General features: G+C 39.2%; 1 protein-coding gene across 2 annotated transcripts in view; it reads left to right on the top strand.

The window, feature by feature from the left end:
- Positions 1-5,192, top strand: part of ZCCHC24 (zinc finger CCHC-type containing 24) — a 120,397-nt gene extending 115,205 nt beyond the window's left edge. The window contains exon 4 of one of the 2 annotated variants that reach the window (XM_065843896.2): positions 1,868-5,192. In XM_065843896.2, coding sequence (XP_065699968.1) covers positions 1,868-1,981 — 114 coding nt within the window. In that variant the 3' untranslated portion in view covers positions 1,982-5,192. Of the gene's footprint in view, positions 1-809; positions 1,050-1,867 lie in introns of those variants that run through there. The other variant, XM_071811745.1, reaches the window with a different exon arrangement.
- The last annotated feature ends 10,073 nt before the right edge of the window (positions 5,193-15,265 follow it).

Raw genomic sequence — 15,265 nt, 5'->3', positions numbered from 1 at the left:
CCTGCACCAGGGGTTGGGTTGCAAGCCTAGGAACAGGATTGCTGGTTCTGATCTCAAATCCTAACATACTGACTTCCAACAAGTCATTCAAAGCTCTGTGGGGTTTCAGGGGGAAATTAAAGGATTTAGAGGAGATGAGGGATCCATCTGCCTTCCTTATCCCCCACCTGATACAGGAAATCCAATTTTCAATTAAATTGTAAAAAAAGTTAAACTGAAAGACATATAATATGTGGCCCAGGACAGACAAAACTTCAGGGAAAATCATGGATAAGAACACTGATTCAGTAACAAGCCATTGGCAATCACTACACAGTTACTCCCAGATATTGTTTTTACTAGCTATGCAATATAATAAGAGTGTTGCACTTATAATCCAATACAACCAAGCAAGAATTTGAACATATCCCTTGTTCAGGATAATAGACTATATTTTGTCTCATTTTAGCTATTGAGAGAGCTGAAAAACCCTTCTGTTCTCCGGATTATGAGCTGTTCTTGCAATGCTACATAGCCAAAAAAATAAACAAAAAAGCTTTGAATGTCTCTTCTTCCTATCCACAGGATCTCAGGTGGGTGGCTTTGGAATGAAGAACTTACAAATGAAAACTTAGATCATGAGGTGTACTTTAAGATTTTTACAGCTAAAGGAAAGTCTTTAGGATTTAGGAACGGTGTGAAAAGATAAATGGTAATCATTTTGTAAATTATATTTATCCACCACCTGCTCCAAGAATCATATTTTGAAAAGATAAGCACAAGTCTAGTATCCCTGTGAGAACAGTGAGAAGCTTCTGGCCTGTTTTCAGATTTCACACCCCACACTGGCTGCACGGACCACAGGCCCCCAGAACAACCACTGTCTCCATGGGAAGACACTGTGTAATGGAACAGTCCTTCAGGTACATTTCAGAAAAACAGAAAAATTGCGGGTTAGGGAATTCTTGTTGTTGTTCAAACAAATGGTGCACTTTATGGCGTTCTACCTCACATTTCTATTACCTCTCCACCTATTAGACTTCCCAAACACTTAACCTTACTTCACATGGGTATTTTATTTTCAGAATAATTGTGAAACCTTTTACTTGTCATGGAACATTAAAGATCAAAGGTCTACTAAACCCAAAGCAGTTTAATTCCCTTCTTTAGCCAAATACATGTTCAACCCTGCAATTTCACAAATATTATTACAAATACGTAGTCAATTTATTACTCAGGTTCAGGCAAAGTGGTGTGAGGTTCATTTTTTTTGTTGTTTGGGGTTTTTGTTTGGTTGACTGCGTTTTTGTTGGGTTTTGTTTGGTTTATGTTTGTTTATTTTGGGGGATTTGTGTTGGTATTTTTGTTTTTATTGTTTAGCTTTGCTGCTGCTCTACTTCAAAAATTTCAGACTCAGAAATGTGGGTCTGAATACTGGGAAAACCTCATTTAACTACATAATATCTGTGCATGGTTAAGTCAGTTTTCTTGTCATAGTAGCTAAACCCTGCTGGCATTGCTGGGTAATGGCATTCCCATGCTTGAGGTATTAGTTAATGCCTTGGGGACATCTCAGTTATTGGGGCCGATAGAATAAACTCTTATATGGTACTGCTTTTATAAATATAGGCCCCAATTAAGTCTTTTAGTGATTTGTCTGTGACAAAATTACCACCACCTTTATGAAGAAGAATGACAGTAAGTTGTGAGGTCACTCAACCAATGCAGAGCCGAATAAATATTTCATCCTTTCAGGAAATAAATATAGTACCTTCATAATTGCTTGGAGAAAGCTCAGTTTCAGCATGAAAGTGGGCTTCACAGGCACAGTAAACAGTAACAGTGACAAAACCTGGGACCTAATCTGATTTCCTTCCCTTCACTGCAGAGGCCCCTGGAAAAGCCAGATGGCCTGGATGTTTCGGATCAGAGCAAAGAACATCCTCAGCATCTGTGTGAGAAGTGCAAAGTTTTGGGCTACTACTGCCGCCGTGTGCAATAAGCCTTCGAAGTGGCCTCTTCCCGTCCCCGTCATCCTTAAAGATCCTCTGGCAGCACGCGATCAACAGCAACACAACAAATCAAGATAAAAGCTAAAATAATTGCCAATATTGCCTATCTAATAATATGCCTTACCATTAATAGAATGTAACATTTCTCCTGTGCACGCACATGCATGCAACAGGTATTTACAGGACTATGATTTGTATACATACATATATGTAAACTTATATGTATATGTACACACACATATATGAAGCGTTACTGATAGTGTTCACAACAGAACCGTGGTTGCAGGTTCTGCTGATTGTTTACACAGACCCTATATCATGGCCAGGTGAAAAGTAGTACTATTCAATAGGCAAGGTTTCACAAGGAAAATATGTTATATGTATGGCTTTTGCAGAGGTTGAATAACTGTGGGGCCACTAATTGCAAGCACTCACCCACAACATGAACATTATTCCTATTATATGACAAGACAAAGGAAATGAAACAAGCCACAGCATAAAAGAAGGAAAGATATTTTTTTCCCAGTTTTAGAAAGTCTGAGAAGTTTTGTGCTGCTGCTTTCTTGGACTTTTCCCATTTGTTGCCATCGCTTGGGCAGGGCTTAGGCAAAACCAGTTTTGCAGGACGTGGCAAAAAAAAAGTGAATAATTGTTTGAGGGTGTGGGTTGGGTAGAAAGGGAATGCCATGATGGGACCCAGAATCAGGAATGATTCCAAGAGGGTTTTGGAGGAGACAAAATTGGCTTGCTTGTGTGACTAACAGATCCTTCTCTTGTCATGTAATCCCGCTGAAATGGTCCCTGTATGTGTATGGGCTGTTCATTAGACCACAAGCACACTAAATTTACTGTGAATAAGGGGGGATAAGAATACTTAAAACTGTCCCTGAAACCCTTAATTGAAATATTAGCCAAACTATTTATAATAGTTTTAAAGCCACTTTCTAGAAATATTTTTATGTCCTGTTTTCTACTGTACAAATTTGTAATAATATAAAGCTTCTTGGCCATAGGGGTGTTCTGAGGCATGGAGAACACTCTCTATAACCTTCCCTCTTTCTGTCTTCCTGAAACACCTACATATCTGAAAAGAAATGTAGGAGTTATATATCATTGTCCCATTTCAGGTAAAACTTTGTGCAGGGGCATCCTGCTGCAAAGCAGCATATTGTCAGGGATTTGGAAATACCATGAACTGAAAGTACCTCGAGACAATATCCTGGTTGTATGTCTACATAAGTGTACATTGGCAAAAAGACACAACAAGCAACTCACTTGCATTATTCACTAAAAAAATTACAGGGATAATGTTTGCTTTTTTTTTTTTAAATCAACAATTTCTATTTTTTATTAAGTTTCCTTTAGAGAGATTGATTTGTTTGAACGATACTTAATGGAAATACTTTAAATCCTACATAACTTGATGTGGATTTAATTTGTTTCAAGGATTAATTCCATAATGCTAAGTCAGAAGGGTTTTTATGCCAAGTTATAACAGGATGTTACCAGTAGGTACAGTCAAGCGCATGTAAAGCAAATTGAATACTTAACAGTGAGTATTCATATAGGAAATGTGAAACTCTACAATTTTGCTCTAGGGTGAAATTTTTGCCATTTCCCTGCCTTTCTGTCAGTGGACAAAATTGTTTCTGTTTTTTCTGGTGGTAATGTCACGTACATATCTTGCAAACTCCCTTATTTATGGGTAATCCAGGTGACCCAATCTACTGGTCGGAGCAATGGATAAAGCTTGGGACTCCTGGATTTTGACCATAGCTCTTCCATTAGCTCCCTGATTTGGGGCAAGTCGCAAGATCCTTCTAGACCTCAGTTTCCCCAAGTGCCAAATGAGGATAATAATACTTCAGCACACATACCTCACAGGAGAGTTGTGAGACTTAATATCCATGTTTTGACATCACTGGATGAAAAGTGCTATGTAATGCTAAAATAGTATTGACTGAATTAATCACTTTGAAACTAGCTTTGCCTAGTTGGCAATTCCATCAACTAAGATAGCTAAAAATAATATCGAAAGTAAACACTAATAACAGCTCAGCCGCCTCAGTGAAGATATGCAGTTTTAGTATTTTCAAATGGAAACACATTCTTTTGCACAGACTCAGAAATTACCTTAGACACAAACGTTTTAAGCAAAGATACTAATCTGCCCATGCGAATAAGAATAAGAAAATAGACAGGCAAATCTAGGGGTGGATTTTCAAAGCTTGAGCTCCAGTATTAATCTTGGTATTTTGCTTCAAGCACAATTAATATTGAAAGAGACACATACTAAACCAGATCTATTTTTTCCTCTTGAGCACTTAATAATACATTTAAGAAAAAAAAAGCCTTGATGCTTCACATCCAGCTAAAGGACAAGTAGAGAAACCCTGTTAGATTAAGATAAGGAAAATGTTGGTTTATTTTCTCCCTGAAACTATGATGATGCTATCAACCATTTTTTCTGTGTTGAAATGATTTCCATCTTATGATAACCACTAGATCAGTAAAACAGCACATCCCCCATACATCTACATTAAAATACAGTACATCGCCAGGTTCTGAACAAAGACCAACTAAAAGATACCATTAAATGCAACTGTTGCTATTTTCATGACAGTGTTAAAAATTTTTATCCAGATTCAACACTGCATGGCAATGCCTTTAGCGTATGGATTTTTAGGTTGTACTTTAAAATAAGGTTCCTAAAAATGCACATGATCGACTTTAAAACAATAAATGTCTGTAGGTGTAGAACAGTAATTCTTAAAAGCATACTTATGAGAGTTCAATATTTATATCATTGTTATTTTCTTAAGCAGCAGACATATAAAGTATCTAAGTAATATTCAGCATATTTGAAATAACGAGAAGAACAGATTTTCCCCTGCACTTATGTAGGGGAAAAGCAGCCTAAGAACAAAACGTGCAGGAAAGCAAGGAGCGACACTGCCATAGTTTGTACTGCCTGACTCAGACACCACAACTCCATTGCAGCCTCCAGCCCTGGGCATTTGCTCCGCGCTCGGCTGTGTATAGTTTGTGGGTTGCTGGGAAGACACATCCACATAAGTAACTTGCAATAGCTTACGGCCATTGGCTTTTGGTTAATGGCACAGAGGGAAATTTCTGAATTTTTATTTAAAAAAAAAAAAAAAAAGATTGATTACAAAACATAGATTTCTTCTCTCCCTCTCCTGCCCCACCAGGGTAATTCACCCATAGGCCTAACTCTCTCCAATTCGAAAAAAAAGCTTAAAAATTGAGATTTTTGACTGAAAAGAAGGTAAGTTGATTTACCCTTTAGATTTTTTGAATGCTTTCTGACATTCTCTTTAGCCAGTTCTGCATTTACAACATCAGCTAGCAATCCTCAAAGACATTCTTAGACAGTCTTTCTGAAGCAAAGCAATCATCACTAAGAAGTTTTAAATCAGTACTCTGTAGATCAAGTACTCTTTAGGGATGTACCTAGGAGAAATTTGGCTCTGTGCGCTTATTTGGCAAACTGGATTTTTAACCTCAGATGTTTGCTGTTGCCTGTCTCCCAGTCCATCCAGCACAGAGTTTGGGGGTTCTTTTTTGCCTCTTCTCCCGCCAAACCTTTGGAGATTTTTAAGCTTTCATTTATTTCTTTAAAAAAATAAACACAAATTGTTTCCTCAGTTGGTCAGAACATTTCACACAGAATTTGGCATTGGCACTACTCTGGAGAAAAGTATCAGTGATTTGAAATGCGTGGTGTAGGTTTTTAGCTGCTCTAACTTGATGCGGTTCCAATGAAGTTGTTACGAATACTTCATTTAATGGCGATGAAGAAAAATCCCTGTAGTTTAAAGGATGGCCCCATTTTAGCCAGTTTTTGCTGCTACTACCATGGATGTAAAATGATGCCACACAAGCAAAGTTTGAGACTTTTTAGTCTCAAAGTTGCTTTTTAATATCCGATAAATACACAAGAGTATATATTCTTTCTGAAAATAGGTGTATTTTGAAGTTCCCCATTATATGGGATTTAGTTTATAAACTAAAAATGTGAATTTACATATGTCTGATGGAAGCCTTATACCAAAAAGTATTCTCTACATTTTACCTTTTTGTAGAACATGAAATTTAGATTATACATGGGCTGCATACCTGTGACGCTCAAGCAGTTATTTCAAAAATAAAGAAAAACATTGAAAGTTAAGAGCTTTTGACAATGTCCAACTTCACAGATTAGTTCTCTTTGTCCTGCAGTAACATAGAATATGTTTTTTCCCTAGTATGAATCCTCAGAGGTGTCCAGCAAACAGTATGCAATAAATCATCAACATGTGTTTTTCAAGTTAAGTGAATTGACATACATTTTCCACTTGCCTTTGCCAACATATTTTAAAACGTGACGGAACTATCCCCATACAAAAAAATCATCATTCTTTAAGATATCACTCCACTCCTGATTGGGCTTCAAGACGTATCTCTTTCCTATCTGCAAAACCACTGCTGTCCATTCAGTTTGCTATATTGCTCAAGTGCTCAGAGGGCTGTTTGAGAGCTTAGATATAGGGACGATGGTTTGGGTTTCTAGGATGAATTTCAAAGGGACAATCGTGTGCAGTTACTAGCTATAGATGATTGATACAAATGTTTACCCCGTATGAAGTATTTTACAGTTTTACTTGCAGATGTGTATTTATCTTGAGTTATACTTGACATAGAGTTTCTTTCAATTTTTTTTTTTTTTTTTTAATACTATGTGTGTATTTTGGAAACCTTTTTAGATGTTAAAATTTTTGAATGGTTACAAATATTTCTTGTAATACTGAATTGTTATCTTACCTGGAAACTCTTTACAGTAACTTTTTTTGTATATATTTGAGGGCCTTTTTAAAAAAAGTATTGTTTGTTTTTTGGGAAAAGTTTTTACAATTTGGAAGCTTTCAGAAGGGCCTTCCTTTCAACTAGGATACTAACAGAGGTAAGGATTTTCTTAAGTATTTTACAGAACTAAGGCTGTATCCTCAAGAAAATATTTATGGAAGTAATTTTTTTTTTTTTTTTTTACAATGCTTTTGTCTGTATAAAGTATGCAATAGAACTACATTAAGAAGGAAATATTGTCTACGTAAAATATTATATGAAAGTTGGTACATAATTCTGACAAAAAAACCTTGCAATTCTTTAAGCCATATTGTTTTTGTTATCCTTGGATGAAAATATCAGTATTAAGTAACCAATGTATTATTCAAGTGCTTAGACTTATATGAAAATGCTTATACAGTTTATTTATGTGTATTTGGGGAAGGATTGCTAGAAAAAGCTATCACTAGACATACAGGAAGTGAGGAGCAAATAACAGTATACTGTCACTTTATGGCCTTGTGAGAGAGAGAGAAGATGCTGAAAGCACCATAGAGACTTGGCTTTCAGAAACTCCGAAGCACAAGCGTTGGGTTTCAGATGGTGGCTCTTTCCTTTCCCATAAGCAGAGGGGAAGAGAGATGTTTGGGACACTATTTGACAACTTGACTTTCACAACTCTTTGCAGACTGTGAGCTCAGCTATGCAGTATCAGCTACAGCAATAATATCAATCAAAGGATGTAAGAGAAAAGGATTGAAGTAGATTATTGTAGAGGTTTATGTTTATTTTAATTAGAACCCATAGCAATATAGAATATGCATGTGCACGTATTTGAAGCAGTTTTACACTTTACATTTCATGTAGTTTGATTATACTATGAAGGATTGGGTTTTTAGTTTGATATTTTACCATACTGAAATGGGAGGTCTGCCCAACCCTGTACTGGATTCTTGTTTCCTTTAAGAGGTTATTTAGTACAGCACTCAACTGCGTTGTGTACTAGTGCTAAAACTAACACTGTATCTTATGAATTTCTTCAGCTTTAAAAAAAAAATTAACCTATATATTATTACAGTTGTTTAGCTGTACCCACTGACCTTGTCAGATTCAGTTGGTGATTTGTATAATTTCTTTTTCTGTAACTGTTAATAAACTTGTACAGCTAAAACAAACAAACAAAACCTATGGACAAAGGCCTCAGAGGTACCAGTTCTGCTTCAGCAATTGAGATGACAGCTTGATCATCTGGTGACTGTGTCGCTAAAGAGACTGTAAAACCTCTGTTGTGGATTGTCCATAAAATGGCATTCCGACATGTGCCTTATTTGCTGGATAGTATACAGCTTTCCTCTAGTATTCTAGCATTTTAATGCTGTATTAAAGTACTGCAAAAAAAAAAAAAAAAACAAAAAAAAAAAACAGCAAGAGTGTGGTATGGTTTTCTTGAACGTTCCTTCCTTTGAAATTTTACTACCAGCACAACCGTGACCCCCACCATGGGAAGAGGTGTTTCTGCACTGCAGCCGAGTCCCTGGGCTGCAACCAGCCTGGTGGCACCTGGGTGAGAGCACTTCACCCACAGCCTGCTCTGCACCTGGAACAGACGGGGTTAGTGGTGTCAGCTCTGAAATTCCAACAGCCTCCTACTGTCTAGCATTCTTCTGAAGTAAAACCCTCCTATAATCAGACAAAGTACATTTCTATCCATAATAGTTGGAAAGGAAAGCTACTGAAAGGGTCCTTTTAAAATGCCATTAAGTTATATCACTTAAAAGTTAGGCGATTTGATCTAGTTCATTCTTTGTGAACAGTAGAAGATGGCAAGGACTAGACTGACTAAATGCTTGTTGCTTATTAGCAATACTCTTCTTACATCCCCAAAATTCAATGGAAGCAGTTTTTCTATTGAGATTGCCATTACTCTTGTGATCGGAAGTTAAAATAAGGATGTCATGAAATTAACTTGGGACTTGAGGTATCCTGCCTCTAACATGGAGATACCCTTAATTTAAAACAAACAGAAAATTTTTGATAGACACACCAGCAGAAAGTTTGTCCATGCATGATCCCCCCTACAAACATGTTGCATATTTGACACCCGAAGATCTTTACCACAGTGACATCCTTTATATCTCACTTGTGTGTGCACGGGTATGCATTGAGGGGGAGAGGTTGGCCAAGGAATGGTGCAATGCTGAAGCCTTGAAAAAGGTCACTATTTCATCAAATTATGAAAGATGTCCTCCCAGCTCAGCCCCATAGAAAAGAAAAGGGCATATTCAGAGCTAGTTGGTAAATTATTGTTTGAAAAATAAAACATACTGCTCTTCAATATAAAGCTTGCCAATAGCACTGTTCCCATAGCAAACACAAGCCACAAAGCCAAGCTCAGAACTGAAATACGTCTTCCGCCAGAAGAACTGGGGGCTCCCCCAATGCCGACACCTCAGATTTAGCGTTCCACCGAGACCAGAAGAAACAGTGAGTAGACCAGCTATAAATTCCTAACTCGCTTTTACCACATTTTCTGTGATTCCTCAAAGAAATAACTTTTTCATACTTAAACCAAAAGTAAATTAACACAAATGATAGGGCGTCAACAAAAATGATCAAACTACTTTTCCCTCACTTTTCATTGCCAAGCACTTTACCTTCCTGCTCTATGTGAATAAGGTCAAGCAACAATGCAACACCATGCTCATAATGGAAGAGCCAAATAATTCCCACTTTAAGAAAAATAATAGGGATTTCATATAACATTGATACTTTGAAATAAAAAGCTGTGTCATTATTCTTTGTGGAAAAACAATTTAAACAGTACACCAAGGTTACTATTTTTAAAGCTAGTCCCACCACATCAAAACCCTCATCCCAGAGCCTCCCACACGTACGAATTAGACCTTAAGTCCCAGCTGGGAAGGACAACAGTCTGCATGCTACACTTGTGTAGTCTTGCTCAGACCCCCCATACATGGATCATTCACTGCCATTTAACACAAGTCAAATAAATTTTAAAGTCTTCTCCTTTCTCCGTGTCCCTCTGCAGAGAACGTACACAAAAGACATTGGCAAGAGAACCTGAAACACCGAGACCTGAGTGCTGATGGTCAGGCCTTTCCACTAAGAACTAAGCAGTCAAAGACTAAAGAAACCTCCTAACTGGAAGAACATATAAGATCCTCAGTCCTCAGAAGCACATAGTACATACTTTTTGATCCTGAAAAAACAGACAACAACATTCAGCTTTGCTTCTCTCTAGTATCCACCTTCTCTACTTACAGAAATAGAGCATTTGCAACCTACTGTCTCGGCAACACTGGCCAAGGGGCTCCACACCTACCCACCCAGCACTTCTGTTTTACTGGAAGTAACACAATTGCTCTTCAACACCATCTGCACCTCAAAAACCCTTCACACAATATAAAAACCCAGAAAACCAGTCGTGAAAACAACCTACCAAAACTACAAAACCTCTTTCAAACAACATTTAAAAATACTTCTCACCACCCTTCTACAAACTTTAGGAGACACTTCTAGTAACTGAACATGCTGAGAAACACCTACCTCTCTTTTTTTTTTTTTTTTTTAATAAAAGGTAAAAATGGAGCTTGTGTGCCCAGCTAACCCATCCAAAACACCCACAGGGAAAGCAAATTGTAGCCAAAAACTTTATGAACGTTTTAAGTGGAGTAGGGTGCAAGCCAAAAATTTTATTTTATTTTGTACTCTAGCCTCCTTTTCACCAGCTGAGAACAGAAACTAGAATGTCAGAACACCATAAGAAAGCCTTCTCTTACACAATTTCTGAACACATCTAAGCAGCAGGTATAGGAAACCTAACTCCAGCCAGCTTTTCATAAGGTTTCCTTACAGTTTTGCAACATAAAAGAAGGTACAACTCAATAGGCTTTCAAAGAGTCAGACATAATCATGCTCCATTTGATTTCAGCCAGTGAAGTTTAGAAAAGAAGTAACAATGCAGGAAAACACTGCAGAAAGAAAATACCTCAAACTCACTGCTTACAAATAGAACAGTGATAAACAGACAAATACCACTGGCTGAAGAAAGAACAAAACCACATTTACTAGGTACCTTCAAGTATGAAATCCAGAGAGCTGGCACCCTCAGCCTCAGAAAAGAGTGTCGTTCCCCTCCACCTCTCTTCCATTGCTGCCAGCATTGACTGCTGTAGGCTCCAGCTGTGCTGGCAGCTGTGGGGCACCAACCCCTCCCCAGGTGCAGGCGTTTCCAACCTACCGTCCCTGCTGCAGGGCAAAACCAAACAGCCAACAGCAAAACAGTGCAAGGACATCAGTGCCACCTAGGAGAGACTAATAACTCTCATTTTAACATTCACAGTAATGCAAATCTCAACATGGTTAAGTCTCAGGCAGCTGTAGGAATTTCATCAAGGAAATACGCAAAAGTAAGCTGCTCTGGACGGAAACCTGAATAATGCACATTGTAATAAACCCATTCAAACTGCTTTTGAACATGCTCTGCTAAAGTTTCTGGATGTCCTGGACAATTTTGGAATGCACGGTAATTGCATATATCAAGTAATACCTTGCCCAGTTACTTGGTCTAAGGTGTAATTACTTCTTTGGCCGTTTGGCTACCTCATGTGTTTGCATTGCTTTAATTAAACTGAGGTAAAAGTGACTGAGTTAAATAAAAACAACCAGTACTCACTGACGCCAACATCTTTCAGGATTTAAAGGAAATGAACCCATTCATTGCACTAGTCTTCTGGGGGGAGGTGAATACCAATTCATTGGTTCAGAGTCACAAAACCAAAACCAAACAGGAGTAGTCACTGACAGAGTCCCTGACACTCACTGATGGGCTGATAAGTTGGCAGCTGAAATTTGACATCGATAAATACAAATAATGCACAATTGGAAAGGTACCCCATATTCAATAACAGATTTTAAGTTAGCTAATAAGAGTCAGGAAAGGCACAAATAGAGGATTTGGAAGTAGGGACAAGAAACCAAAGGGAAAACATCGCTATATGATCCTTATCATTCTAAAAGGATAAAACAGAAGTCAAAAAATTCAGGAATGATGAAAAGAAAGAAATGGTTTATCTGTGAAAAGAGACTTTGTGAATTAGCCCTCCATATCCCGGAAAAGAGTCCTCTTGTCTGAATAAAAAACACTCAGGAGCTCTGGGAAAAGAACAAGATGTGCAGAGCTGGATCGAAAAACACTTTACAATTTGTCTTTTCTGCCATAAATATCTCTGCCCATCTCTCTACGAGGGGAGGAAATGTCAGTCTGAGGCAGACACAAATATTCAGACCAAAGGACTTACATCTGGAGATTTTTGTTAAATTAATGTAGCCAAGAGAAGAAAGTGAACTTTTTCTGCCCTGATTTTCTTCCTATGTTGAGCAAGAATTTAGCACAATGGGAGAAGAAATAGAGGCTCAAATAAGGCTTTATAGTCCCAGGAAAGGTGAAGTCCTGTCTAAGGTATGTGTGATATGCTCCCTCAAGGGCTGTACATGTGAAATATAGCTTAGATTTTTTTTAATCATAATTTAATACACTTCATAAACCTGATCTTCTCTTCAACACCTTACTAGCAAACCTGGCAGATTTCAAACAACTTTTTAAATATGAAAAGCACGGGAGATTTGTCACCCGAGTTCTTTTTGTAAGGGTAGACAATACAGCTGGTAGTGTTTAACTTACAGTAATGGGCATATAAACCTCGTTTTCACTACTGGCAAGTATTCTTGTTTTCTTAAGAGTTAAGAACTGCTTTTCTTTTAACCCAGGTACTGCCTGGTTTCTAGTATGTCACCAGTCCCTTTCAGGGATACCTAAGAATGAAAAAAAAAATCTGCTATTAATTCACCCCAAACTGTGCCCTGTTTCCCTGGTCAACAACAGCAACAAAAACAAAAAAAATCATCCCAATAACTAGTCTTCTAATAACTCCCATCTGGTTAATATCTTTTCTGTGACTGGAATGAGACGTGTACGTTGAGATTACAAAGTTGATTAACTTCAGCAGAGGCTCTTTCGCCTATAGATTTAGTTTGTAAGTGATTGTGCATGAAATAACTGGAACCGTAAACTTCAAGTCCCTAGATGCCTCCTACCTCCTCAGTTTCTCTTACCCCCCTCAACTCCTTCCTATTGCCTGTATTTCACAGTTGTTGGTCTTTTGTGGCCCCTTTATTTCAAGCCTGCAGTTATATTATGTTCTTTGCACCACTCCCAGCCATTCAAAAGCAATGTTTTGGTTTACAATAACATGATATCTTCTCCCCATGTCCTTAATAGTGTTCTCACATACATCACAATCAGCCCCTCACATACACCACAATCAGGGCCCACACGCCCTGGTGCTCTCTGTCACCAGTGGTACTATTAAGAAAATGATTTGTTCTAGACTGTTGAGTAATTTTTTTTTTTTTTAAGAGAAACCCTTATTTAGGAAGCACTGAAAAGGTCTTAAGTTCATTAGAAGGATATGGAGAAGTAGCTAGGCCAACTACTCAGGCTTTAACCAGTGCCAAACTCCAGGCACCTCTAGATCAGAAGGAAGCAGGTGCACGACCACGGCCATTTCCCTGCCCTGGTGGGAAGCAGAGCAAGGTCTCTGTAATTAAGTCATGATTGTGGTTTCTGGTCTTTCTCACACAGTCCTGGTGACTGGGTCAGCAGAGAACCAAAAATGCCATGTATGAGGCAGACAGCACTGCTTTGTAAGGGTGGGAGCTGAGGTCTTGATTGCCTTGTTAGTCCCCGAGTGTGGCCACCTGCAGCTGGGTTACAGCCAAATAATTCCAACCTTTTCTTCATCCCAGAGCTCCTTCTGTCACTCCTCAGATAGCTCAATAGCTCTAGAAGGCCTTTCCATGAGGGTTGAATCAGATTTTTTTACCCCCAAATGGCCTGGTTGAATCCCTCTTCTTTCATTTCCACAGGTGGAGCCACTGCTCTTCAGGCAGAAAGCACATTGCTTAGGGGAGAACGTTGCTCCCCTGAATATTAGGGGAGACAAGTGACACAGTGTAATGGTTTTGCAGTGCATAAAAAAAAAGAGAAAATCCCAAGCACAGTAAACTGTGTGTGAAAATGATCTTGATTTCTCCTTCTAGCATATTTGGTTGCCTTGTGAGAAGAAGCTCAAGACAGAGTTAGCAGACAGCTCTGCAAGATCGGTGCTGGCAAATGTGGAAACTTTTGCAGCCTCTGGCTCCAGCCCCAGCTTGTCCCCACTTTCCATGAATGCCTAATTGAGACTGCCTGGCTTTTTCCACAGAGGTGGGAGCCAGTTTCCAGGCAGGGCATATGGGTGTATTCTGTAAGTCTGCCTTGTAAAGTTTTAGCACCCAAAAAGCCTCCCCTCTCTAGTATGATTCAGCTGGCTGGCAAGAGAGGGGCTGATGGGCTGGGGTTGTGGGTGTTGCTGTTGGCAAGAGAAACCAGAGGGTAGGAGTTGGAACGGAGCATCTCTCTTTTAAAGAAGTGACGCTGACAGCAATCATCTTATTTTGTGTGGGACATGACACCATCTCAGGGTACTACACTAAAGTGCTTGCAAGACAGAAAACTCGCATGCAGCCGCAGCGCAGGTACAACAGGCTGCAGCGTGAGGATGTAGCTGTTGTGGCTGTTCATTCCTCAATGACACCTGTAGCATTTCTCCTGGTGCAAACCCTGAGCAGAACACCATCATCTGTCCCACACCCCAGCACAGTGTGTGCCAGGGACCACCTGTGGCAGCCATGGGACTTAGCTGGCACTCACACCTTCACTGGCACCACCTGCTATGCTGCAGGTTTGGAGGGGCAGGCCCCAAAAGAAGAGACATGCCTACATACCACTGTGCATGGCAGTGGCTCCCACGCAGAGCCTGAGCCACTGTTTCCATACACAGAGCAGCAAACAGTCATGCAAAGCCGCAGCTCAGCATCCAGAGCAGGATGGGGCTGCCCACACCACAAGCTTTGCCCCTCACTGGTTCCCATGGGTGGCTGAGTCAATATTGACTTTCTCCCAGCCTAGATCGGGAGCAACCAGATAGCACACAGCTAGAAAGCTGTCTCAGCTCCCCAACACACTCTGTTCACACTATTCTTTTCTCAGTGGGCCAGACCCTGCACCTGCCAAACATAACATGGAGAATGGAGCAGCCTAGGCTCTCATGGATGTTGGGGCTTTATATTAATCACATGGAAATAATTTTGGACAATTAAGCATATAAATAAAAGGCCAACTGGCTGCACATGTTGTGTGGGGCATGACCTAAAAGCAATCTCAGTAATTGAGATGATGTAGTGTGAAAGCTGGATTAAACAGGTCAAGTAAATTTGGAGCAGCTAAAATAAACCAAACTCTCTTCCAAAACATATGTTGTGCTTGCCACATAATATTGCTTTACTGTGGTAGCATGTCCCAAACA

Source organism: Patagioenas fasciata, chromosome 8, assembly GCF_037038585.1.
Source record: "Patagioenas fasciata isolate bPatFas1 chromosome 8, bPatFas1.hap1, whole genome shotgun sequence".
Lineage (NCBI taxonomy): Eukaryota > Metazoa > Chordata > Aves > Columbiformes > Columbidae > Patagioenas > Patagioenas fasciata.
The sequence above is the reverse complement of the archived record's forward strand: the minus strand, read 5'-3'. Positions and strand labels throughout refer to the sequence as shown.